We start from the raw sequence: 26806 nt of genomic DNA, 5'->3' as shown, positions 1-26806 counted from the left end.
TGAAAGTGGTGGGATGAGCATTGCCACCTGTTCCACTCCTAATCCCAGCTGGGTGAAGGTGGGGGTGGGTGGGTATTGCCACCTGCTCCACTCCTGATCCCTGATGGGTGAAGTTGGGGAGGCGGTCATTACCACCTGCTCTGCTCCTGATCACAGCTGGGTGAAGGCGGTGGGATGTGCTTTCCACCTGCTCTGCTCCTGATCCCAGCTGGGTGAAGGTGGGGGGTGGGCATTGCCATCTGCTCTGCTCCTGATCCCAGCCTCCGCATCTGATCCTTGCCTGGGCTTCCTGCAGCGACATGTTCTCGGAAGGACGGGCTGCCTGTTCTGGGCTTCCCATCGCCCTCTGGTGGTTCACCAGGGTAGGAAGTGAGTTGTCTGGAACATGCTTAGCCTTTTATATAGTAGGATTCCTGCGTTTTACATGTGTGAATTTGATTGGCGACCCATATTTCCTTATAACAAGTTTGCTAAAGTGCAAATGCTTTCAAACAAATGAAATTATTGAAAATATTAGTCCTTTAATACAAATTTCCAGTTTTCTTTTTATTTTATTCTTAAACTAAGTATAATATTAATTGACGTTTCCGCCAATTCAGGACAAGGCTATTGAACCAGTTGTGAAATATGTTTAAATTTTAATTGACTATACTCTACTTCAGCTGTTGAAAAAATTCAAAAGGCTATCTGTCATTCTGCATATTGGTTCAAATTTCTTGGCAAGTATTTTAAACTTCAATCCAAATGCTATGAGGGCTGCTGAAAAATAGAGAATCATCTTTGGAAGTAGCTATCATGCCTTGTGCTCTTTGATCAACTTTTGAATTCAAACAATATGCAAGCCTGCAAATGCATAAGAATTGCTAAAAAATTTCATTGTTCATTAATGAATTAAGCTAATTACAGCACAATTCAAATGATCTAAAAATACACATAACAATTACTTGCACAAAAGAGAAACTCATTTAAAGTGGTCCATTTAAGAAATTGGAAGCATCTGAACTGACACCAGAGATATAAGTTATATTTCCTGTTTTGCTTTTCTTGTGATGGTAGGGTATAGCTATGCACAAACCCTATATTACTGCATTAATTATCCAACCATGGATTAGTACTACTACTAAGACAAAATATTTATGCAGAAAAGAATATCCCAGGACAGCCTGTACAGAGCTTAGTGGGCTTTCCTGTGAGGCCATGTTCTGTACAATCTTAAAACTCTGAAAAGTAAAAAGCATCTTGTTGTAGACTGAACTACATTACAGAAACCAGAGTAAGAATGCAATGAATGATGTGACAGGCCCAAATTTTCATTACAGTGGCTGTACATTTAATTCTTGTTCCTGTTACTTTATCACGTATTCCTTATGAATAAATAGTTCAACAGTCCATTTATCTGCTGAGAAGATAGAATTACCAACCCACTACCCCAATTTCTCAACTCCAAGGAATGTCCTGTCCCAGATGTAGAATTTCCAGCCCACTGCCCCATAGAGACTAGGGGAGGCAGCCTAGAGCATCATCTGGAAGTGACCTCACATCCTCCCCAAATTCCATCCTCCTTTGACACCATCCCCTAAACCCCCAGCATTTGGGAACCCTGATAAAGGGCAAACTTTTCACACAGAAAGAGTTTCAAATCCTTGCATATATCAGTCAAGTCTAGTGTTGCTGGACAACCAGTGAGAGACCAAGGGGTGGGGCATGAAAACAGCCAGTGGCGATGGCTTGATGTCATTTCTGGGAAAACCTGGAAATGATGCCATGCATCTCTAGAAAATGATAAAACTCTATGGAAAAACCATCGTGTTTCCCTGGCAATTGTTAGAAAGGGCTGATATCACTTCCAGGTTTCTCCTGGAAGTGATATGCCATCAGCCTGTCATTTTTTAAAAATGTTCTCCTGCTACCACTCTAAGTGGAATGGGGAAACTAGAGGTGGGAATGTGGCATCCCTCACCCCTAAGCTAAAGTGCTGGAAACCCTAGTCAAGAATGATAGATATATAACTGGAAATTTTGAATAATGAATATTAATTTTGGCCTAAGAAGCCAAATAACCAGCCCCCTGGTTTCTCTATTCTTTCTCTATTCTTTTACACTGTTTAACTGATTAGAAGTATAGAGAGCAACAGAGACCTAGTATGTCATTATAAAAATATGTTCATTTCCAAGCATATGAGCTCGGTAAATACTTTTGGAATATAAACATGAATTCAGAAGTCTTCTCCCCATTTTGACATTTTGCTTTTCTCATCCCATATAAACCATATATTCACATTGGTTGTGATAAAATCCTCTTTAGCACATGGCAGGATGATGCAAACAGTTAGATTTTCTTCCTCAGTGCTCTTACTTCAGAGTAATTTGGTTGTCTGTATGGACTCATACATCCTAAGTGGAGTTAAGCCTCTTGATTTCAATGGACTTAAAGGTTGTAACTCTGCTTAGGATGGCACAATTAACAACCTCTCAGTGCAATACAGCAGATGTTTCCACTCACACTTTACCTTGCAGTTGGGAGGTGACTTTCAAAGGCATTTTGAGTTTCCAAGCATTGGCCAGGTATTTTGCAGCCAATTGCCCATTAATCACATCAAGTGATTTTAAGCAGTTCATTTTGTATGGAAGAGACTGTTCCATAGTGTTTTGAAGACTGTCACTATGAATTGCTTTGAAACAAGTAAAGAAAAGAACTAAAACCCTTTAGCATGAACTACTAGCAAATTCATTAATTTGCAAAGGTAAATATATTTTATAACTCTAATTGGAAAATGTTACATCTACATTATTTAATTGTATAATGTTATAAAGCATTGCAATATGAAGCAGAAGCATTTTTGATTGTCACAATATAACAAGGAATAGATTAATTCAGACATTAACCAGGGACACACAATAATCAGCTAGTGAAAAGCAGTAACATTGTACTGCAGAGATTGGCTTAGAAAAGACAAATATCTACTATCTACACTGACAAGGAACTCATATTGGTAAAACTAAGTACATGCTGATCTTTTCATGTCTTCAGACAATTTTTCTATGATCAATTTATTTGCATGGATCTGTGTTTGAAAGATCTGAGAACAATTCGCCCATGATTTCTCAAAGGATTATGATTGGTGCATGTGCAAACCAAGTAAGTATATGGATAAACATAAAAACAGAAATCTAAGCCCTTGCTGTTTACTTCCGTGCACATTACATGTTACCATTCCACATAGAAACTCTTGACATGCCTTTGAAATGGATAATATTACTTTCATATATTTCTGCAATTCTATTTGCTTCAAGAAATGATAATGCTTCCTTTAAAATGTAATTTGTAAAAAAATCTTGAAAGGCACACTGATTACTTAATTGTGTGCAACAATGTTCTTTATTGAATCTTAACAAATATCCATGTGTCCCCTGCAGCAACAGCACTCTATAAAAATGTTCATCTGGAACCGGGGAACCCAGTCAATTCTACACAGACACTAAAACAGAAGACAATACTGCAACAGAAAAGCCATTATTCATTATTATTCAGCTTAGTAAGAATTACTGGATTCTATTAGATATTTCCGGGTATGCATCTCAAGGATTTATGATGCCCTTAGTGAGAACATCATAAAATAATTTTAGACAGCTATTAAATACTTCTACATTTGATTGCTTCAAAGGTAATCTTATGGTTTCTTTATGGTTCCAATATATACTATTATATCATTGTTGAATCTGACGACTTATTGAAGTTATCTTTTCAGTAATTCAACTAGGAATTAGCTTTAGGAAACACCTAGCATGCCTAAAATATTCCACCTTAATAATCTTATTGCAGCCTACAAGAATGAACAACCATTCATTTTATTATGAATTGCAGAGTGAAGAACATTATAATGAATCACAAACAGGGTAGCTCAACAAAAACATCGCTTTTCATTTTCTATGCAGCACTCAGGGCCTCCATTAGGTAGATTTTAACAGAGTTTATAATCAACCTCCTCTGACTAGACCATGTTTCAAAAAGCAGGAAAAAAACATGAGGTAAATAAATAGACACTGATGGGCTTTTCTGAACACAGAAATGCAGCGTTATTTCTTTATATTTTAAACATACACTTTGCAGTCATAGAGCAGATTTCAGTTTCTCAAGGTAAATTGCCTTTTTTTTAATGCTGAGGTGGGCATGCTGGACTGAATTCGCTTGCATTTATGGCCACTGGGCAATTGCCAAACAATCTGTGCTGCATGACTCTCTGTCTAGCTTCTAAAGGAAGAATTCACTTACTTCGGCTTTGCTGAAAGATCACTAAGAATCCTGATACAATAGCCATAGTCATCAAGGCAATTAATTGGAGTAGATGCTGGATTTAACTGGATTCTGTTTAGCCATTTAATGGAATTCACCCAAGTTAACCCAAGAAAGCACTCTATAACAAATGATGGTCTGGAATTTACTTTTTAGGGAAAGAAAGACATCATAAGGAAGATCTGTGCCCTAAAAAAGAAAAGATCCTAATTGCGGGGGGGGGGGGGGGAGATTGATATCAAATATAAAAAAGTAAAGAAATCATACTTCTCTGGCTGGAGCCAAGTTTGCGAAATGCTGCATTAGAAGTCTCTAAGGTAGACTAGCAACACATTTTAATGTTTTGCTGCAGTATACCCATGTGCTAAAAACTGAGCAAAGGTATTGAATGTTTTTGTGATGAGAAATAAATAAGTGAATTTCAAACACTGAAAATTTCATGAAACCCTCCAATGTATTCCTGCCCATCCATCCATCCATCCATCCATCCATCCATCCATCCAACTGACAGACCTATCTGCCTTTTTCACTGAAAACAAAGCTGGATTATGCAGTGCATGTGATTATAATAAACAGCTAGGACAGTCACTGAGAAAAATACAATATGAGCCACAGTTACGACATTCAATGAACAGATACAATGGTAGCAGAAAATCTGAAAATATGCACAATGCCAAGAATAGAGATAAAACCTTTTTGAAACAAAGCATAAACATGACATCTTTAGCAACATGGAAACTACTAAGAAGAAGCATATCTACATTAGCATACAGTACCCAACAGCATAGTCTATAGTCCCTGTCCCTTACCAGGGCATCACTCAGAGCTATTTCTTATGACACAGCTCTATAATCTAAGTACAAAGCCCTCCTGAAAACTGAGTTTAGCATAGTTTGCAGAAAACTGGGAGAGTGGGAACCTTCCTGACCTCCTCAGGCAGGCCATTCCATGAGATATGTGCTACCAGAGAGAAAGTGCATGTACAGGTAGCTGTGATTTTGCAGTATTTACAGAACTCCTGTTCAGATGAGAAAAACTGCCATGGTGGAACACAGGGAGAGAGGCGGTTACACAGATATGAGGGCCCAAGGCCATGAACGGTGTTGAATATGATAGTCATGACCTTGAACTGAGCCCAGTAATTGATGGGTTGGGTAGCCAATACAGTGACTACAGGATGGTAGTGATATGCATGCTCTGTCTAGTTCCTGAAAGCAAACAAGCATTTTGTACCAGAGGTTAAGGACTCCTCCACTATCTTGATACTGCCAGGATCTCTTTACATGTTCTAAGAAACCCAGGTAAAGTATACTCATCTGAGTTAACCATCTTCAAGTACTTGAAGGGCTGCAATATAGAGGATGGCGTGGAGTTGTTTTCCACTGCACCAGAAGCTCTGACCAGAACCAACAGCTTGAAATTAAATCAAGAGCTTCTGGCTAAACATTAGGAAGAACTTCCTGACAGTTAGAGATCCAGAGAAGTTAGCCATGTTAGTCTGTAGTAGTAAAATCGAAAAGAGTCTAGTAGCACCTTTAAGACTAACCAACTTTACTGTAGCATAAGCTTTCAAGAATCACAGTTCTCTTTGTCAGATGCGTCTGACGCATCTGACGAAGAGAACTGTGATTCTCGAAAGCTTATGCTACTGACAGAGCGGTCCCTCAGCGGAACAGGCTTCCTCGGGAGGTGGTGGGCTCTCCTTCTTTGGAGGTTTTTAAGCAGATGCTAGATGGCCATCTGACAGCAATGCTGATTCTGTGGACCTGGGCAGATCATGAGGGGAAGGGCAGAAGGGGTTGCATCAGTGTGTGGTTTTTGTGGCCCTTCTTACATGCCCATGGTAATGCCGATCGCCACCTTGGGATCAAGTAGCAATTTTCCACAGGCCAGTTTGGCTAGAGATCCTGGAGGAGTTTTGCCATCTTCTGGGCATGGAGCAGGGGTCATTGGGGTAGTAGGGGGGTAATTGTGAATTTCCTGCATTGTGCAGGGGGTTGGACTAGATGACCCTAGAGACCCCTTCCAACCCTATGATTCTATGAGTTATACCAACAGTATTAATTTTATTTGAGATAGTATGTACTGTGTGATAGTGTGCTTTTCCCAGTGTTTTTGTATTTTGTCCCCTTCCTACAATCTTTTGAATCCACACATCATTTCCCCCTTTTTTCTACAAATGCCTTTCTATGAGGACATTTTTGGCTCCCTTAATACAATACATTTTTCTGGGATATTTCTCTGAATCTTTTTTCTACATGCTTGGGCACTACATAGTTTGCTATAAGATATTTTCCAGGGTTTCCACTCTGTTACTTTATTGTATTGCTAGGACTGAGATGGTACCTGAAGGGTGGCCAATGATCATTAGAGTGCTTTCCAGGGAAATGTTGGTATGAGGGAGTTCTCAGCAAGGGAGTTCTCAGCAAGGGAAGTCCCTGTTCCCTACAGCCTAATCTTTATGATGAGGTAGTCTGTACATAAGGAATTTTCAAATATCTGCACAGGCTATGTAGCTTTAATTATTCAGTGGTTATTCATCCCAGCACTGAATGATATGGTTCTCCAGTTGTAATCTGGTTCACAACGGGAGTGACTGCACATAGTTTCAAGTGTATATGTAAGCAACATTGAAAGCAGCTGTTGTTTTTTTTTTAAACCAAAAATGTGTGGTGCTGTTTAACACTCCTATAGATGGCATACCTCAACTTCAAATTTTGGGTCATTTCCAGCAAAATGTTTTTGGACATACATTTGTGTGCAAAGCAGAGCAAACACATTTTAAATGTATGGTTTTAGGATGTGGTAAACACACGCCTGAAGCTATGTTATGGACTAGGTAGAAAGGTATCAAATTTATCAGTATACAACTGCTGTATATTTTGGTATAAGTTCTGAAAGAAACCTTGTCCGATTGGAAAACACAGAAATATTTAAATTTTAACTACAACTTGATCTAAAGGGTATAAAAGCTTTAAACTCTAGAATAAATCTCACAGAAATAATAGTGATAGTCATCCATACCTGAGCAATGGCTGTTTGGGGTAAGAAGGCTGGTCACTGTTTGGGGAAGTCTGAGGCTTTTTCGTGACTTGCTTATATATATTCCTTGCAGTCACTCCAATCCACAGCATAGTAGAGAGTGTAGAATAATGTAATACTATGCCAACCTAGAATAAAATGGTGATAGTTACAATGATCAACAGATGGCTACAAAAATGACACAGTGTAATGATCTGTCTGCCTTTTATGTTTATATGAACACTGTAGTTTGTTTAAAAATAAATGAATTGTTGGCTGCTTTAGTAACTCTTTTTGTGTCTGCCTGACTTCTCTAATGAAAGGAAATGAAGGCAAATCGACAAGCAGAGAGTATTTCAGACTTAGACCCATGCTGATATTTTATACTACCTGACAAAACAAGTGGGAGATTTATAAAACACAACATGCAAAATTCGTTAATTTCTCAGACTAAGATGGATTGTTATCATGATCCTCTTATTCTGCTTAAAGCCAAGTAAAGCAAGTTAAAAGGGCTTGGGTTTAATTAACTGCTGGGATCATGCAGGTTAGAAAGCCACGGCACATTTGCACAGACACTTCTCCCATTGTGTACCATTTAGGGAGAAGAATTTATGTCATTTATCCTGTTCTTTCTCCATTGAGTTGAGGGCATGATTTTATCCCTCACCACAACATTGTAAGGCAGCTTAGCAGAAATAAGGTCACACAGGAAGCATCATTGGCAGAGTAGAGAGTCCAGCAGCTCCTCGGTCCTAGTCAGACACTTGGAACATTTCCCCACACAGAATCATTTTCCCCCGACCATATTTCAGACCATATGGGATAATTCCTCCTGACAGAGTTACCAATTCCAAGGCAGGACCTGGAGTTTTTCTGGAATTGAAAATGATCTCCAGGTCAGATTCCCTGGAGGAAATGGCAACTCTGCATTCTGTGGAGTCACATCCCCACTGTGCTCCGTCTCCTACCCAAACCTCTGTCTGCACCAGGCACTGCTCCCAAATTTCCAGCTATGGGCCAAGCTGTAGCTGGCAACTCAACCCTCAGAGCAACTACTAGTTATTATGTGGTATAATAAAGTAACCATAACAAATGCACTTAAGATGCACCACACTTGTTTTGCTTTTTTTTTGCAATTTATTTGTGAATATACCAAGAGCAAAGAATATTCTCCTCCCATTGGAAACATGTTTCATACAAATCAGAGTACAAGGTGCATGAAAAAAGAGCCACAGACTGTGTACCTTGACCTGTGCAACATGGTCTATAAAGGGGAAACTCTGCATTATATTTAAAAAAAAATGTTTATTGGAAGTTTTCCAATGTTAATGGACCCCCTTTGCATAGGGGCCGCATGAAATCTGTGCTGATAATCCCAATTTATTTCTAGAAAACTTTTATGCCTTTGTGCTCATGTAACTTCCCTGTTCTCTCCTTTTTTTGTGTTATGTTCCAGCACAAATAAGAGAAATTAATGGCTGAGTGGACACAGTGGATAGTGCTCCCTCAGACCCCTGGGGATATACTCCTAAGAAAGCTATCAATTTGTGGTAGATAATAGGTTTTATAACCACTCCAATATGTGACTGTGAAAACTACTCCCTTCATGGCTACAGTTCACGTTTGAATTTAAGCTTCTGAAATTAAACTTGAATTGATTCACTAAGCTTTGCTGGCAGGCAGATAATAGACCTGCTACTGTTTTGCTAATTATGTTGCATGTAATGCAAATTAAATGTATAGGGTCAATGAAAAGGCAACCTCCATCTGTAGCATTATACCATTAACATTCAATTTAGCCTTGAGTAGTGATTGGAGTGGCACATCCTGAATTTTTCTTAAGCCCATACAGCAGTGACCTGTTGACTGATGGGACTGGATTGGAATACAGAGAAAATTAATTACATTGGCTCCTTTCTTCTTCCCCACTGCTATCAAAGTAGACTGAAATATTAAAAACAATTTTTAAAATTAGATTTTAAAAATATTTAAATAATTTTTTTGTACTTTTAAATTTTAATTTAAATTCACTCTCAATTTATTGCATAAAGGCCATTGCAATCTTGAGAAAAATCAAAAATACATAAGGCACAAAGATAAAATACAAAACGTAATGATATTTTTAAGATAAAAAATAGGAATGATAGGAGTGTAATAGATCCATAGTCTCTTAAAATTAGTGATACCAGGTCCTCTGAGGTCCAAACCTGGGGAGGGAGTTTGTTGGGGAGGCACACTGGTGTCTTCTCTTTCCAGAGTGCTCTTGCATTGTGCTGGGAACATCTTTCCCTGTGCAATGCGGAAGCAATGATTAAGTAAAAATTGCCCCCAAACAATTTTGGGGCCAATTTTTACTAAATCAATTCTCAGCATGACCTGTCACTTCCACATCACACCAGGGAAGACATCTTAACCTGTGTGATGGGGAAGCATTCTGGAGCAGGCAGGAGCATGTTTCACCCCTCACCACCCCTTTCCTGTGATTTTCCCTTGCGGGCCAGGTAAGAGGCAGTGCAGTGGTGGCAGGCGGAGGCAGCAGGGGGATCCCCCACCTGCACTGGAGGACTTGTAACCCTACTTAAAACAGAATCCCTGATCCATCAAACCTATCCATGAACGTTTGTTTTTTAAAATGTGAAATAATAGTGTGGAGGGAAATATATGGCGTTTGTGACTATGCCTCACAAATATGTGACTATGGGCCATGAACTGTATTTGGCATTCCACAAATTATAGGCATCCTTATGTCAACAAAACATTGTGGACATTTATTGGCCATGGCAACTAGCCCTTTCTTCTGAAAAGTTTTGACCACTCAGTCAAATTAGTCATCCAATGAGTGTATATAAAGAGAGCAAATCAGAACTTTTTCACAATTGCGCCTCAGCTCAGCTGATATAAACTCTTTAATACAATAGGCATGTAGGCCACATGATCAGATGTTTTGGATTATACTCCTGGATCTATTTAAAGCATCTTCATCATTACCACTGCACTAATACCGCTCTCCTAGACAGCTTAGTGCCTCATCCAGAATAGTGAACAAGTTAGTGTTATTATTATCCCCACAATACAGCTGGAGAGCTGGGGCTGAGAGGAGTGACTTACCCAAGGCCACCTACTGAGCTCATGGCAGTAGTGGGATTTCAACCAGTAGAGTGCTAATTTGCAGCTGAACCATTTAACCACTGTGGTACAGCAGCTCGATAAAGAAAGTGGTTGCTACTACAATTAAAACCTATCAATATACATGCCTTTTCAGATAAAGTGTGAAACTTGATTTAAATCAATAATTTAAATTGGTCCCTTTTCTTGGTAATTAATAATTTAACTAGCCTTGATTTAAATCAATCCACTCTGACTCCCTCTGCAGGCAAAGAGTCTCCTCTTCCCCAAAAGAAGAACAATAGCAGAGCAAAGAAATATTTAGAATTCAGTAACCTAAAGATATTAAAGCTGATTATATACATTATGTGATGACTCCATATAAAAACAGCCTCATATCTGGTTCTACCCATTCTTTCTTATAACAGTGCAATGCCTGCCATGATACTATGCTGTGTGCTTTCTCTCCTCCCACTTCATTGGCTGTTGCTAGCAGGGAAACATACAATGTAATAAAGCGACAATATGAAGTACATAAGTGGTGCAAAGAAGATGGGGGAGAACAAGGCACATATCAGTCATTTTTGGTAACAGCTATGAATTTTCGGGAAACTGTTTATTATTCTCACATCTCTTTGAGAGAACAGGTATGCAACCCCATTGCCAATCTGGTTGTGGGATCTGGCCCACCACATTATGGTAAAAGGAAATCTTCTTAAGAAACAGAAATTTACCTTGTCAGTGAGACGGAAAAGCATAGCATATGATACTGCCTAGATATCTGTGAGGTAGTATGATAACAGACATGAGCAAAATGACTCTAGTAGACCAAAAAAAAGCATAAAGATGGAGGATATGCCCACAACATCACTGAGACCCTAATTAGAAAACAGCTTGTGAAACCTCCCCTTTCCACCTGATTAGTGAGCTGGTGTCATCCGCTGAAGACACCCATTGGAGCCAATAAATATCTGCAGATGTTCCCTTCATTTGACCAGCAAAGAAAATCTTCAGAAGGACGAGGAAAAGCCTCTTGGGGAAGATGATATTTTTCAGTGAGAAAACAGGAGGGAAAGAAAAGGTTAAAGAGCCCCTCTTTCCCCAAGCCATTCTCTGACTTGAAAAAGCCATTCCAGCAGCTGCATTTGCAAATCAAATCATATACTGTTAAAATGAAAATGGAAAAGAAAATCTAGTGCAGTTTGACCTTTCGAGTCCATAGTCTTCAAGGTCAAATGTGGTCCTCTGAAACTTTGGTTCAACCGTGTTCAGAAAGTCAAAGATTGCTCTAAGATAGATGGTTCTCCTATTAGGAGTGAAGACTTTGTTCTGACTGTAACTTTGGTTCCACAATGTTGAAGAAGTCAAAAGCTTTTCTGAGAGATTTTCATTCCATGAGGTTCACAAGGTCAAAACTCTGCCTCTGGTGTGATACTCTCTTCTATTAGATGCTGCATTTGTAGTAAAGCTTTGTCTCTTGGGGAGACTTTGCTTGTTCAGGAAAATATCTCCCCTTTCTGAAGAGGAGAGGTCCACACTGGGTACTTTTTTCTCTCTTAACTGCTACCCATACAAAACTATTGGGATGGAATAGGGTAAGTTATCCCCTATTAAAGGGGATACGGAATTCAAAACACAAGATCATTCTGCTTGTTCGAGGATTGTTTTGCACATTACAAGAAGCAGTGCTCAGCTGGGATGAGCAGATTTAGAATCTCAAATTAAACAGCTTAAAGCTGTAAATGAGGAAAGCAATGCAGCGGTGCAGGCTATTTTAAAACAAAGAATAGAGACCACTCAAAATGCAGGAGGGCACGAAGAATGCCAACAGCAGATGGATGCTTTAAATGCAAAGACGGGAATAACTGCAACTGCTACATTTGGTTGGGTAAAATGAGGACACATGTTTAAATGGAATTGTAAGCGAAGTCTAAATGGCTTGCTAGTGGAGGGAACCCATCTTGTGTCCAGTCCACTTAAGAAGCCAGGATTTGGAAAGTAGTTATTTCAGAATGGATCCCCAGTTGAAAAATTCCTAATCATTAAAGGGCCAGGATTTGGCTTGCAAGTAGGTCTAGATAAAATGGAAGGATTTTATCAGATTTGCTGCCATGCCATTGGATGGTGCAAAGGATGTTAGGCAAGTGCACTGCACACTGAATCCAAGGTGCAGGCATTATAGCTATCTCAAACTGCCCTTCAGCCATTTACCCAGATTCAGAATGGATATGGAACATCATGTTGTCTTGGTTACCAGTTTCAACAAAGAAGAGTTTAGATGGCAAATCCACTGCCCGTGATGAAAAACTTACTGATATGTGATACTGAGTCAGATTCTTGGTTTGTATTGTTTACTGACTGGCAGCAACTCTTCTGGCACTCAGACAGAGGTTTCTCACATTACTTGCTATGTCAGATTTTAATTGGAGATACTGAGAATCTTCTTTATGCGAACAGATGCTCTGTCACTGAGCTACAACCCCACCCATGCAGCCAATAGCCTGGGTACAGTGAAATCAAAAAGGATGCTACAATACCAGAAAATCTTCTTTAGTCATGCTAAAGGCTGCATAGAGCAGCTACTAAAGACTGCTACAGACAATAAATTCTGCCTGGTGGTAGTGGATCCGTTTTCTAAGCAGTTAGAGGAACTTGCAAGGCCTTAATGCAGCTACTTAATATTCAATACAGGAGAAACACAGGCAGAAAGCAAAAGAAGATGGCCACACATGCAGAAAGGATTCTGAGAAATAAGGTTGTCTTCCATTCTCTGCCACACACATGCATACCTAAGGAATATGAGGACAAGGACTCCAGGGAATCTCTGTTCATTACTGTCAAGGGAAGAAAACATAAAATTGCTCACCTATATGAGGAGTGCACAATGTGGTGAAACCTGTCATCTTTAGTTTGAGGAGTTGTTCCCATCTAAGAAACTCTGAAAGTTCAGTTGCAGATGTTTTAAATAGAAGTTATGTTTTATTTATTACTAGTAACAAAGCCTGTTGTGGGAAAAAATACAATGGGCTCTAGAAAGGTGAGGGCGTGCAGGCGGGCATTGCCTCCTCCTCCATGACTAACCCGGCTAAGTGAAAGTGGGGGGAGGCAGAAATTGCCATCTGCTCTGCTCCTGATCCCAGCCGGGTGAAGGGGGGCAGGTATTGCCTCCTGCTCTGCACCTGATTCAAGGCCTGTGAAGGGGGGGCATACATTACAACCTGCTCCATGCCTGATTCCAGCAGGGTGAAGGGGGGCAGGCATTGCTCTCTGCTCTTTGTCTGATTCCAGCAGGTTGAAGGGCGAGTGGGCATGGCCTCCTGTTCTGTCTCTGATTCTGGCTGGGTGATGGCGTGAAGCGGGAATTGCTGCCTGCTCTGCTTCTGATCCCAGCTGGGTGAAGGCAGGAGGAGGAATTGCTATCTGCTCCGTGCTGATCCTGGTTAGGTGAAGGAGGTAGGCGTTGCTGCCTGCTCTACACCTGATTCCAGAGGGTTGAAGGGGGAGTGGGCATTGCCTCCTACTCCACATCTGATCCTGGCTAGGTGATGGGGTGAAGCGGACATTACCCCCTACTCTGCACCTGACCCTGGCTGGGTGAAGGCGGGGGGGTGGGGTGGGCATTGTCATCTGCTCCACTCCTGATCCCTGCTGGATGATGGGGGGCTGGCATTGTCACCTGCTCTGCTTCTTATCCCAGCTGGGTGATGATGAGGGCAGGCATTGCCTCCTGCTCTGCTCCTGATCTCAGCAGGGTGAAGGCAAGGGGCAGGCATTGCCACCTGCTTCACTCCTGATCCCAGATGGGTGAAGGTGAGGGCAGGCAATGTCACCTGCTCCATGCCTGATCCCGGCCTGAGCTTCCCACCACAGAGTGCTCTCTGGAGGGACAGACTGCCTCTTCTGGGCTTCCCTCCACAGCAGCATCCTCTGGAGGAGCACCAGAGTAGGAAGTGAGTTGCCTGGAACACGCTTAGCCTTTTATATAGTAGGATTTGTTCATTTATTTAGTTATTTATACCCTTTCCCCCTCAATGGAGACACAAAGTGGCTTACAACATTCTTCTCCCTATTTTATCCTCATAACAATCCTGTGAGATAGGTTAGGCTGACAAGAGAGTGAGTGGCTAAGATCACCCTGAAAGCTTCCATGGGAAAGTAGGGATTCCAGATCCTTTTCTTGCTTCTAACCAGGATGCCGCACAGGCACATGGGGCCTTGATCTAGCCAGCGACTCAGTACAAGAGAAGGACGGATTAAAACCTTTCTCTTGCATCATTGTTCTGACCTGAAATGATTTTGCAAAGCTGCTGTTGACCCTGTTGTATGAAGCATATAAGCTTGCTCCAGTTGGGTAAATCAATGCCTGTGTGGATCTGTTTTAGGTCAAGAGAAGAGCACAGGAGAAAGAGTTAAAACAAAATTAAAATTGCTGCTGCTCAAAAAACAAACAAAACTGCTTGGAAGCAGTTTCAGAAAAGCCCTTCTTCTGTTTGGGTCACACAAAAAAGTGTTATTCTGGATGCGAAAATAGATGTCAGGTTGCATGAAAGACACTAAGGAACAGACTTTTAAAATAAAAATTTAAAGTTTTTAAACAGCTTTGTTTTGATATTTTGTTTGTGTAAAATTTGTAAAAAGAAAACCTTACCAAGAAGGCATTAAAAACTGCAATCCAGAGTTCTCATACTGGCCTTATCGTAAATAGGGGAAAATGAAGCACCTAAAGAACTGATGGTAGGGCTCTGTCCACTAAAGTGCATTATATAAAAGACAGGTAGAATCTTGGCTGTAAAATCAAACAAGCAATTCTAAAGGAGAGTGCTTCTGCCAAGTTTCTAACCACCTTTTATGACAAAAGCTTGCAATATACAAAGATTCTTGGGTTTGCAGAAATGCAGAATCCAAGGTAGATTTTTGTTGGAATTTCTAAGAATGAAATGCAACTTGGGACAGGTCATGCCCAAGCCAAAAGGTTGAGAAACATAGATGATATAGAGGTAAGACTTAAAGAAACAAACTCTCTATATAACTCTCTATATAACATATAATATACGACTCTGAGTCAGGATGATATGAGTTTGAATTTAGAAATGCAATTTATTTATTTTTATTTATAGTCTACCTTTCTCACTGAGATGCAAGGCAGATCTCACAGTGTAAGTCAATATGATCAACAGCAGGGCCATTCAATAAACAGTGCTGAGATTTGAAAACAAGTAGAAATCCAATACAGAGCTGAAACAATGCTGAAGCACAGCACAATCAATTTTAAACCAGACTTATTAAACAATGCGGACTTGTATATAGACCTTTACCAATGCATCTCTTTGAAACCACTTCCTTAAAGTACAGCCCTCCCATCAGTGTAAAAAGCTCTAAAGAATTTGGTTTTGCATATTCTGCAGAAAGCCAGGAGAATGAGAGCCCACCGAACCTCAGCAGGCATGCTATTCCATAAGGTGGGGGCCACAATAGATAATGCATGTGTACAGGCAGTTGCTGATTTTGCCCATTTGACAACCTGCAAAAAGGCCCTGTTCAGCGAAGCTGCCATAGCAGGAGAGAAGTAGTCCTGTGAATATGAGGCACCAAAGCCATGAAGGGCTTTCTATATGATAGACTTGAATTGAGCCTGGTGACTGATGGGCTAGCTAATAAAGTGACTGCACAATGGAAGTGATATGCATGCTCCACCTAGATCCTGATAACAATCAAGCGGCAGTGTTCTGCACCAGCGGGAGTGTCTGAGTGGACTTTGAGAGGAGACCTACGTAGAGTACATTACCGTCGTCTAGTCTCAGTGTGACCATGATTGAAAGAGTTAAGCAAAAGAGAGAAAAGATTCTGTTCAGTGATATGTAAAATGGACTCGATGGGAAACACTGGAATGACGTCCAAATGTAACAGCTTTCTAACACTGGTTATTTCGTTCCATGGTGATGATTTGCAGATGTGAAGAATTTTAGGGTCTTTGGTACCCTTTACCTCTACTGCAAGCCACTTTCAGAAAAACCTGCAGAAGATGCTTCGTTAAATTGGGAATCTTCCTTCCATAGTTACCTTGCCCAGTTCCCTAAGGCAATTTTGTCCCATTGAATGTTGTACCTCTAGCCCACCCTCATGACAGTATTGCTGCAGGACAGACTGCTGTCAAGTGGGAACACAGTGGAGGGCTCTATGAAATTAGGAAGTGAGTTTAGTAATAGAACAGTATAATAAGAAGTGTCATGCTGTTCTCCTGCAACATTAAAAACATCATAAAAATGCCTTCAAAGCTAACCCTTTGGTATCTAATTTAATGTTTTCTTTTCTTTTTGTTTTTATGTTGAAGAAATGTGCTGTTGTGATCTTCTGGAACAAGAAAAAGAATCAATAAAATATTTTTTAAACTTGTTGTTTGGCACACAGAGTATTTGTTTTGAAGGGGCTTATATAACGTTATCCTCTTTGGTGTATGTATTCTAGACAAATGTTGCTTGTTGAGAACCTTAGATTCTGAAATTATGAGCTCTGCTCCTGAAAATATTTCTGTAATATGGAATCCTAAAATTTGGGAGAAATTTGGTTTTTAAATGTTATATGCATTGAAGGTGCTTCAAGAAAATGTTTGTTATAGTTTCGGATCCAAGCTTCGGGGGAGGGGTGTGGTTACCATAATTGCTGGATATTTGGTAGATCATTACTGGTCCAGGGATCTGGACTTTCAGGACCATTTTCATTGGAGAATGTATTTAAGGGTCTGGGACAGCTATTTATAAATATAATGGCACCTAATTTGCACAGAACATATTGCTCTCTCTAATGTAAAGGCCCCTTAAGTTTCCAGTAAATTGATCAGAGGGGTTCAGTTTTACAGACCCTCCAAAGAAGGTAGCTCTTGATGCAGGCACACTTCTCTCTACTGGTTCCTACGGTGGGAAATGGTGGTCAAGCAGTAGTCTAGCAGGAGAACTCCAGCAGCCACTGTCTACATTCATTTCATTTTCTTACTCTTACAGTGACCAACAATTTTTAAAAAACCTTTCTGCTGAAAATCAAATTGCCATCCTTCCTTGTTGTGGCCTGTTGTTTGTTTCCTTTCATAAAGTGAGGAGGCTTCCTTTTCAGAGTACCTCCCTGCCCAATCCCATCTCTGCCATTATTCCCTACTGAGAACTTTGTTCAGGAAGGGATTTTTTGTAATTCCCAAGCATCCTGAATTTGAGTTATTGGCCCAGAAAAATCACAGTAAGTACCCCAAACAGTGATTTTCATGTATATTTTTGATTCTGGAATTTCATAATGCACACTCCTGATATGCATCCCTAGAAATGGTTCCAGTAATGGATAAGAACTCATAACAAAAAGTGCCCACAATGGTCCAATACATCTTAACTGGATACAATCCAAATTAAAACACTGGTTATGAAATCTCTTTTTCCAACCTGACTGGTTTCTTGGAGAAGATTTTGTGGATTAATGATCCTCCTTCTACATATGTCATAATTGCATTTGCATCCTCCTTTGAATATACAAAGACTCTATATGGTCCAGAAATTTCTGGAAGATTCATCTGCTAATTTAGCTTAAACCTCTCTAACAAATTAGCTTCAATAGGCTAACTGCAGTACATAGCAGAGTGCATGTGGTCAATTACCATGCTCCTTTATCTATGCAGAATGAGTCACTCATGTTCATTCAAAAGTAGAACCTACTATTCTCCTATTTAAGTAGAAATTGCAACTTGGGGCCAAACACGACTGCAATCCTGAAGGAATCTTATAAATCTTTTAAAAACTCAGCCTATCCAGGTTAGCAGCTACAGTAATCCAATGTTGCAATGGCCAGAAAGAAGGGAAGGAGGTGGCAGCAGTGGCATGGGCAGGAGCAGAAGGAGAGCCAGCAGTGTGGGGGAAACAGGCTAGAACCACTACTAGCAACAACAAGGGAGGAGGGGGAACCAGAGGTAGGAAAGGCCAACGGGATTTCCACTGCCCATTTAGTCCTCACAAGTTCCCATTACTAAAATTCCATTACAGTTTCCAATCTGCAGTGTTTCACTATATTGATATAAAATGAGTATGTTTGATGTAAACTCTCCCTCTCAATTTAATTTTAGCAACTAATTCAGTATTTTAGTAAACCACTGGATCACTGAAGTAAAATGAATGGAGACCTGCTATACATGCTTTGCTAAATCACTATTCAGTTTCCTTTCATATTGGTAGAGAAACCTGAAATGAAGCAGGTATTTGGTAATGTTTAATGATATAGCGTAAAATTCATATCTAGGCTTAGAGTATCCATAATAAACAGAAGGCTTTGGTTCCTCTCTCTTGAACTTGCTTAATATGCTAAAAAGAAGATAATTTCCACAGAGGTTGTGGCCAGAGGTAAGGGCCAAACTAGACGTGACAGTCTCATCTTGGCTGCCATGAGGAAGCTGTTGCCATTTTAAAGTAATTTTAAAATGCTGCAAGAGCCGCATGGTGCTCTTGTCCCCCTCTCTGTGCCTTTTCAAATGCCAAAACAGCCACAGGGTATGGCCATCTGAGCACTTGATAAGGCATAGTGGGGGAAAACAAGAGTACCCCAGCCCACCACGCTGCAGGCCTAATCAGGATCGGGCTCTCCTGGCATTGTACAGTGACTTTTATAAGGTGGCAGCATCCTCACAAGTAGCCATGAGGAAACTGTCACATCTAGTTTGGCACTAAGAGAAACAGAAACAAGCAACTGAGAGCCAAACTACAAGTGATGCCTGACACAGGTTGGACACTTGTCAGCTTCCCTCAAGTTCTGATGGGAAATGTAGGCATCCTGGTCTTGCAGCTGTAATGGAGAGCCAAGTTGTAAAACCAGGACACCTACGTTTCCCATCAAAACTTGAGGGAAGCTGACAAGTGTCCAACCTGTGTAAGGCATCACTTGTAGCTTGGCTCTGAGAGCAACATGGTACCATCAAGCTGACAGATGTTGCTAATTCTAAAGCTAATGTTGTCTGAACCTATCCCATCTTTATACAGCTTGTGACATCAAAGGAATACTGAAGAGTGCTCAACAAGGAGGAATCTTAAAATTCTATTAAGTGCTCAGCCAGTGATATCCTTTAACTCTGGGTTTACCTCTGAGACTCTGGGTGAGTTTACAGGATGGCTCTAACATTAAATCACTGAATGAGGGACTACCACTGGTGAGAGCAGATACATGCTAGTAGATATATACCTTTTTAAACTAACAGGAAGCCTTAATATACTGTCACAACAAAATAAATTTCTCTGCACTGTCCAGGAAGCAACATATGCCTTCCACTGAACCTATTCTCTGCACTGTTGAGAAAACAGCACATGCCTTCCACTGAGGACAAGGGCTTGGATCCTGTTTTTTTCTTTCTGCATACACTCCTCTTTGTCAGTAGCAGAGGTAATCCTTCACAGTGGAGTGCACTGCTGTCATGTAAGAGTCCTTGAAAAGCATTGGTCTTGCATGAGTAAAAGAGTGCAGCGCTAGAGGAATACACGCTCTGCAGTGGAGGCCTGCCTCCACAATGGCCAAACAGCTCATAGATATAGGATCTAGGCCATGGCTTTTAAACCATGTGTAACTTTTGGATGTGTCCTTAAGTCACAAAGGGAAAGCATTATTATTGTTGTTGCTGCTGCTGCTGCTGCTGTTATTGTTATCATCATCATTACTACTACTACTACTACTACTAGTAGTAGTAGTGTTTATTTAAGAGTCCTCCTTTCTCACTGAGATTAAAGGTAGATTACATACTGCAAGTGAATACAACATAATCAATAACTAGGATATTCAATAACTAGAACATGCACAGCAAAAATACAATATGATCAGCAGCTGGGACAGTCAATGAAAGACAGATTACAATAGGGTATGGTAGCCACAAATTTGAAAAGTGGCATGAAGCTGAAACAAATAGGTTAAAACCTTTCTGAATTAAGCAGAAGTGATTAACATGACATCTTTAGCAACGTTGAACTATCCAGTAGGAGTGTATCAACATCAGCAGATACTACCTGTCAAGAAATGCTCTTTCTCTAACTTAAGCAGAAGTCATCTTTCTTAAAACTTTGGTCAAGCTGTTAAACAAGCCTCTTGCTAGGAAAATTCCTTTACTCCACACTCCCTCCTTTTCTTGTTAGAGGCCTCTCTGAGAAACTAGCTGTCTTCAGACTCTCAGCTTCTAGCGACCTTGAGATAACATGTCCAGCTTGTTAGTAAGTGAGCCTCCATGGATAGTTTTCCTTTAATTAATGACCAAACAATTTGCACCTGCAGGACTGAGTGAATGTGTCAAGAACTGCAGACTTTGCTCACTCCTCCTTCCTCACGTACACACCCACCTTTGGATGACATCAGCATTTGGACACCTGATTGGCTAACAGGCTTTGGCCACTTTGGTTTCCAAACGGCATAAAAGTAGATATGAAATATGGAACTTCCAAACTTTTGCTAGGTTTCAGTGAACTGACTGTAACCTATCCCTGGCTTCATTTCTGGCTCAAGATGGACATTCATGCTCTCATCATTTTGTTCTGTTATGCTGCCTAGCTGTTTGCCTCTTGAACAAAGACTCTGACCTCCATACTTTTGACAACACCTTGTTTTGCCTTCTGTTGAAATACTATGGTATGTATTAGCAAGTGCTTATTTGCTCTAGGATTTATTGTTTTATCCTCACATTCTGTCTCGTGTAATTAGATAACCTTGCACCTTAAAATAATTATATTTTACTTTTGTTGTGATTCTTGACTCTGAAGTCTCAAAGCTACAAGTCATTTTGTTGAACCCACTTTGTGAACTTGTGAACCACCTACCATAATAACATTGTTTTGTGAACTCTACTTGTAAGCCAGCCTTGCAAGGTAGACTTCTGTTAATTCCCTAACAGGCTTGGAGCTTTGTCCCTTTACTCCTGTGCTCTGGGATAGTCAAAGGGACTGGTGGCAGCCTACTAAGGCAATTGTGAGACTTTCTCCTATTGCCTGTTTTGTAAACTGTGTGAACCCAGCCTATAGGATGCTGTGAGGCTCTTCCCTTCAGCTGGGTTGAGGCAGGGGCACCCCATAGACCGTGTTAGTACCCAATAGCATAGCGTACAGTCCCTGTCCCTTACCAAGGTATCTCTTGAGCTATTTCTAATCTGGGTAGAATGTTCTGAATAATTCAGTCTTGCATAGTTTGTAGAAAGCCAGGAGAGTGGGACCTTTCCTGACCTTCTCAGGCAGGCCATCCCACAATGTGGGGGCTACCACAGAAAAAGCATGTGTACATGCTGCTGTTGATTTAGCCCAACTGCAGGGTGGTATCCACAGAAGGCCCTGTTCAGGTAAGTGAACCTGCTGTGGTGAAACATAGGAAGCGAAACGGTTCTGCAGATAGGAGGAACCTAGGCTATGAAGGGCTTTGAATGTAAAAGTCATGACCTTGAATTAAGCCTAGTAACTGATGGGTAACCATTGGAGTGACTGCAGAATAGGAGTGATGTGCATGCTCTGTCAAGCTCCTGAAAGTAAATAAACTGCATCAGCTAGAGTCTCTGAATTGACTTTGAGGGGAGATCTACATAGACTGAATTAAAGTAGTCTAAGTCATGATGTTACCGTGGCATGAATCCAAGTGGCCAGACCTGAATCCAACAGAACCCCCAGGCTTTTCACTGAGCCAATCAGGTTCAACTGGACCCTAGCAAAAGTCAGCACTTAGAAGCACAGGGTCTTTCAAGATCTCTACTTTTCCAGCCAGCATCACTTCCATCTTGTCTGGGTTCAATTTCAATTGGTTTGCTTTCAGCCACTTGACAACAGCTATCAAGCAGCAGCTCAGTACCTCTACAGCGTTACCAGGGAATTTGGATAGCAAGATATAAAGCTGGGTATCATCTGCATATTAATGACATCCAACTCTACAGCTACGAATGATTTCACCTAAAGACTTTAAATAGAGGTTAAATAACATGCGGGATAAGATTGTACTTTGCAGAACCCCACAAGATAATTCCCACACTGAGGATAGCTGGCCTCCAAGAGCAACCCTTTGAGTTCATCCAATCAGGAACAATTTAAACTAGTCTAAGTCACATCCCTTGATACCTACTTCTGTCTCCAAACGCTTCAACAAGGATGGCATATACTATATTGAAGGCTACAAACATCAAGGGCTCCTTTATATGGTCTTTCCAAGTTTTTAGTAGCCAGGATGGGCAGGGGTCCAGTGTACAGGAAGAGGCCTTTACCAATGCTTGAATTCTGTCAAAATCCATCATTGTAATGATCAAAATAATTCAGAAATGGAGAGGAAGGTGTGTTAAAATTATGTCTACTTTGCCTATATTACAGCTGGCATCCAGATCAGCATGTATTTGAGCTATTTTATGAGCAAAAATGTTCCCAAGATGTCACAGCTGATTGTCTGTTCTTGAGCCAGTGAGGGTTCAGATTTAAGAGTCAAAAGATGTTGAGATAGTTTAAACAATTGGGATGGAAGTGAAACAGCTGATACAATGGTCAGGGCCGGATCTACAGTTGCCGGTGCCCAGGGCAACCGAAGACTGGCCACTTGTACGAGTGCAGAGTGTGCGCGCTTCCAGCACTGCATGACATCACTTCCATGATGTCATCACACAGGGCGGTGTACGCTGCCCCCATGGCAAGCCAGCTGTCCCGGAACACCACGGAGCTGACAGCAGCAGCGTTTGTGGCTGGGAAGCCACCCGCGCCATTCGCCGGCTGGGAAGCCACCCGCGCCATTCGCCTGCCCCGCAGGACAGGCGGCAGCCAGCTTACCGCACGCCCGCTGTCCTGCGGGGCAGGCGAATGGCGCAGGCGGCCTCCCAGCCACCCATTCTGCCTTTCGCCTGTCCTGCTGCCTGCGCGCTCCCAGGGCTGGCAGCTGTGCCCAGCACCCCCTCTTTTGTGGCGCCGGGGGCAGACTACCCCCTGCCCCCCCTCCCGTCGATCCGGCCCTGGCAATGGTTGCAGAAAAATGTTTCTTTGCTACTTTAACCACTGCTTCAGAGGTCTTCCAATGGGTTTTGTAGCAGCTTTATAAGATCCAGCACGAGTTTTCTACCAGTGCCTTTCTAGACATCTTCCAGCCATCTTTCAATCTGCCAGCAATGTGGTGGACCATGGGGCTGGCTTCCTCTCTGAGGATGGGAGAGGTCGGTGAAGAGCAGTCTTGTTGATAGTTTCTCATCTCATGCTTCTACTGCCACATTAACAGGGCCAGTGTCTGGAATTCTAAAATCTCCCAAAGCATTTTGGAATATGGAATGACCAATGAGCCTTCATGGGTGGATCATTTTGCCTGGGCTCCCCATTTTCTAGGATGTCAGGGCCATATTCTCCCTTGACTTCACATGATAATGGTCAGTCCGAATCTCCAGTCCCAAGAGGAGATTTTCCCTCAAAGGCTCAGAGCAAAAGATTAAGTCCAAAGTGTGGCCTTTTTCATATGTGAGTTCTGTCACTATTTGAGCGAGGCCCAGGGTTTCCAAGAAAGGTATAAAGTCCTGGGCTGGCCCTGATTTGAAGCATTCGGTATGGATGTTGAATTTACCCAGAACTATCAGCCTAGGTGTCCTCAGCACCAAATCTGAAAGAAACTCTGAGCGGAACTACAAGTGACAAAAGGCACAGGTTGGACACTTGTCAGCTTCCCTCAAGTTTTGATGGGAAATGTAGGCATCCTAGTCTTGCTCTCTGACTGCTGTCCAATGGACTTTTCAACTGTCACTTGTCCAACATTCCGCCAAGCTGCCTACATTTTTTGTCAGCTCAGAGAGGATGCTTACTGGGGAACTAGGTGGCCAATAAAGTAGCAGAATATCCTATTTATCCTTAGTTCCAAATGTAAGGAGCGTACAGTCAATGCCCGTTATAGTTTGTTCCAGGCTTCTGCAGAAGTTGAAAGTCTCATGGAGTACAATAGCAATCCCACCTCCCCTGCCGCCTGAGCATAGTTAGTGGAGGATTACAAAATCAGGCGGACTTAGCTTGGCCAGGCTCCCCAAGTCATTTTCTTCCACCCATGTTTTGGTTGTGCAAGCCATTTGTACCTTTTGGATGTGTCTTTAAGTCACAAAGGAGAAACATGCCAATGGTGATCAAGAATAGTTGACAGTCACCACCACCATAGCTTCTGAAGTATGTAAATGTATTGATGTGTGTGTAAAGTGCTGTTAAGTCACAGCCAATTTATGGCAACCCCATAGGGTTTTCAAGAGAAGAGACAGAAGTGGTTTGCCATTGACTTCCTCTGTGTAGGAACATTGGTGGCCTTCCATCCAAGTATTAACCAGGGTCAACCCTGCTTAGCCTCCAATATCTGGTAAGATTGAGCTAGCCTGGGTCATCCAGGTCAAGCAAAATGTATTGATTATCTGTTTTTAACATAAATCCTGTTCTTCAACCCTGATACTCCAAAGCCATCTCACAAAAATGCTCATATTTAGTAGGAATCTTATAAATACAGGCAATTAAAATAGCAAATCCAAAATTAAAACAATGGAATATTCCTTAATAATACCAACCAGATCTTTCAGAAACCAATTTAACATACAGTCTTTTCAGTTTTTGATTAAAAAATAGCAAGTTGTGGGGAAAACTATGAAATAGGCAGCAAGTAGAATTTTGCTGGTATACAGATCTGAGTGGAAGTTGATTTAATGAGCATGCCTACTGTACTTCCTTCAAGATAAAACTATAGTTCAGCAGCTACAAAAATGTGTGGAGATGGATGCCTTGAGTTAATGCCATACTCAGAGTCTAACAATGCAGTACATTTCCCCAGGGTACAGCCTTGATTTCCCTGGCTCCTAAATGAACATCAGCATTCAGAGAGAGTGAACTTAAGCCCTCCCCCTGTACCATTTGTTCACCTTGAAACAGGGAGGGGGGGTGTCACTATTTCACATCACGTTTTCCCAGTGGGGCAAATAGTGGCTCTCTGGAGCTATTTTGCCAGGAAAACACTGTGGGTAGGAAAGCTTAAGCCCATTCTCCCCAAATGTTATGGTCCTGATAAAAACTGGACCCATGCCCACATGAAAAGCACACAAATTCTGGACCACATCTGTCAACTTGAAAAAGGGATCCACCTGAGAAAATTATATAGTACTGTATAGTTAGACCTTGTCAGCTATCATGGGGATGTGTGCTAGACGAGTTAGCTTTGATTTTGCCATACTGCTTGGATTCCAAAAATAATGCATATTGAGCAAGTCTATTTTTCATCTGCTGCACAATGGGCTGGGTGCTACAACTTTTCTACACTCTACTCCCTATGGGACTTTACCTAAGAAGAAGAAAGGATGTAAAAAATGATTTTCTGCAAGGGTGGCTGACAAGCAAAAAACACAAACAAAACTGTCAATGGCTCATCCGCATGAGGTGACTCACCATCACCACTGTGTTGACAAAGGCCAGAAGAGTTAAAAAGAACAGATGATCAAATAGAAATGCAGAGCACAGCCTATAAATTAACACTCCATAGGTGTTAATTTGCAGATACACAAGCTCACTGATAGAGCTCACTGAACATGTGTCACCATATAGTCCATTCTCCAAAGCTGCCATTTCCTCCAGTGTGACTAATCTCTGTAGTCTGGAGATCAGTTGTAATACCAGGAGAACTCCAGACTCTACCTAGAGGTTAGTGACCCTATTGTGAGCTGAATCCTGATTTCCCTAACCATAATTAAAACCATGTGTTTGAATTATGCCTGAACTGAGCTTACGGATGCATACAGAATATATGTTTAATTTTAGCCTCAGGCCGCAGGTTAGGTCTGTAAATTGCCAATGCTTGGAAACGTGGAATAACAACAGACATATGGCTGCTTCCAGGAGTGTGGAGGGTGCTTACCGGTTGAGGAGACAAAGTTTTCTATGTTGGTTTTAATCTATAAAGCCCTTAGCGGACTGAGACCAGCTGATCTGCAGGAGCGCCTCTCACCATCCATTCCCCTGAGGGTACTCAGACTGGCTGATAAACAACTGCTGGTGGTCCTGGCCTCAAGGATGCTCACCTGGTCTCAACCAGGGCCAGGGCCTTTTCAGTCATGGCACTCACCTGGTGGAACTCTCTGTCTGTAGAAACCAGGACCCAGTGGGATTTATTATCCTTCTGCCAGGCCTGTAAAACAGAGATATTCTGCCAGGCATATGGTTGAGGTTGGGGAGTGGGTGAGCTCCTTTGATGGTCTCCTGTAACCTCCTTCCCTTGGTTGTCTGCCAACTCACTCCCATGGGATATATTGGATTGGGTTTGACATATGGGCCACTGTATAGAATTGCTGCTTTCTTATGCTGAATTTCATGTTTTTAGTGTGGCTTTTACTACTTGTTGTTACCTGCTCCGAGGCCGCTTCCGGAGGGAGAGG

The 26806-nt window shown here is 41.5% G+C and overlaps 1 protein-coding gene across 1 annotated transcript in view; it reads right to left on the bottom strand.

Moving 5' to 3' along the window:
- Positions 1-26806, bottom strand: part of ADGRA1 (adhesion G protein-coupled receptor A1) — a 519857-nt gene that overhangs the window by 49944 nt on the left and 443107 nt on the right. Inside the window, exon 17 of the mRNA XM_054983221.1 lies at positions 7318-7463. Within this exon, the coding sequence (XP_054839196.1) occupies positions 7318-7463 (146 nt within the window). The remainder of the gene's footprint in view (positions 1-7317; positions 7464-26806) is intronic.

This window comes from Eublepharis macularius, chromosome 6 (assembly GCF_028583425.1).
Source record: "Eublepharis macularius isolate TG4126 chromosome 6, MPM_Emac_v1.0, whole genome shotgun sequence".
Classification (NCBI taxonomy): Eukaryota; Metazoa; Chordata; class Lepidosauria; order Squamata; family Eublepharidae; genus Eublepharis; species Eublepharis macularius.
This window is presented reverse-complemented; position numbering and strand designations above follow the sequence as displayed.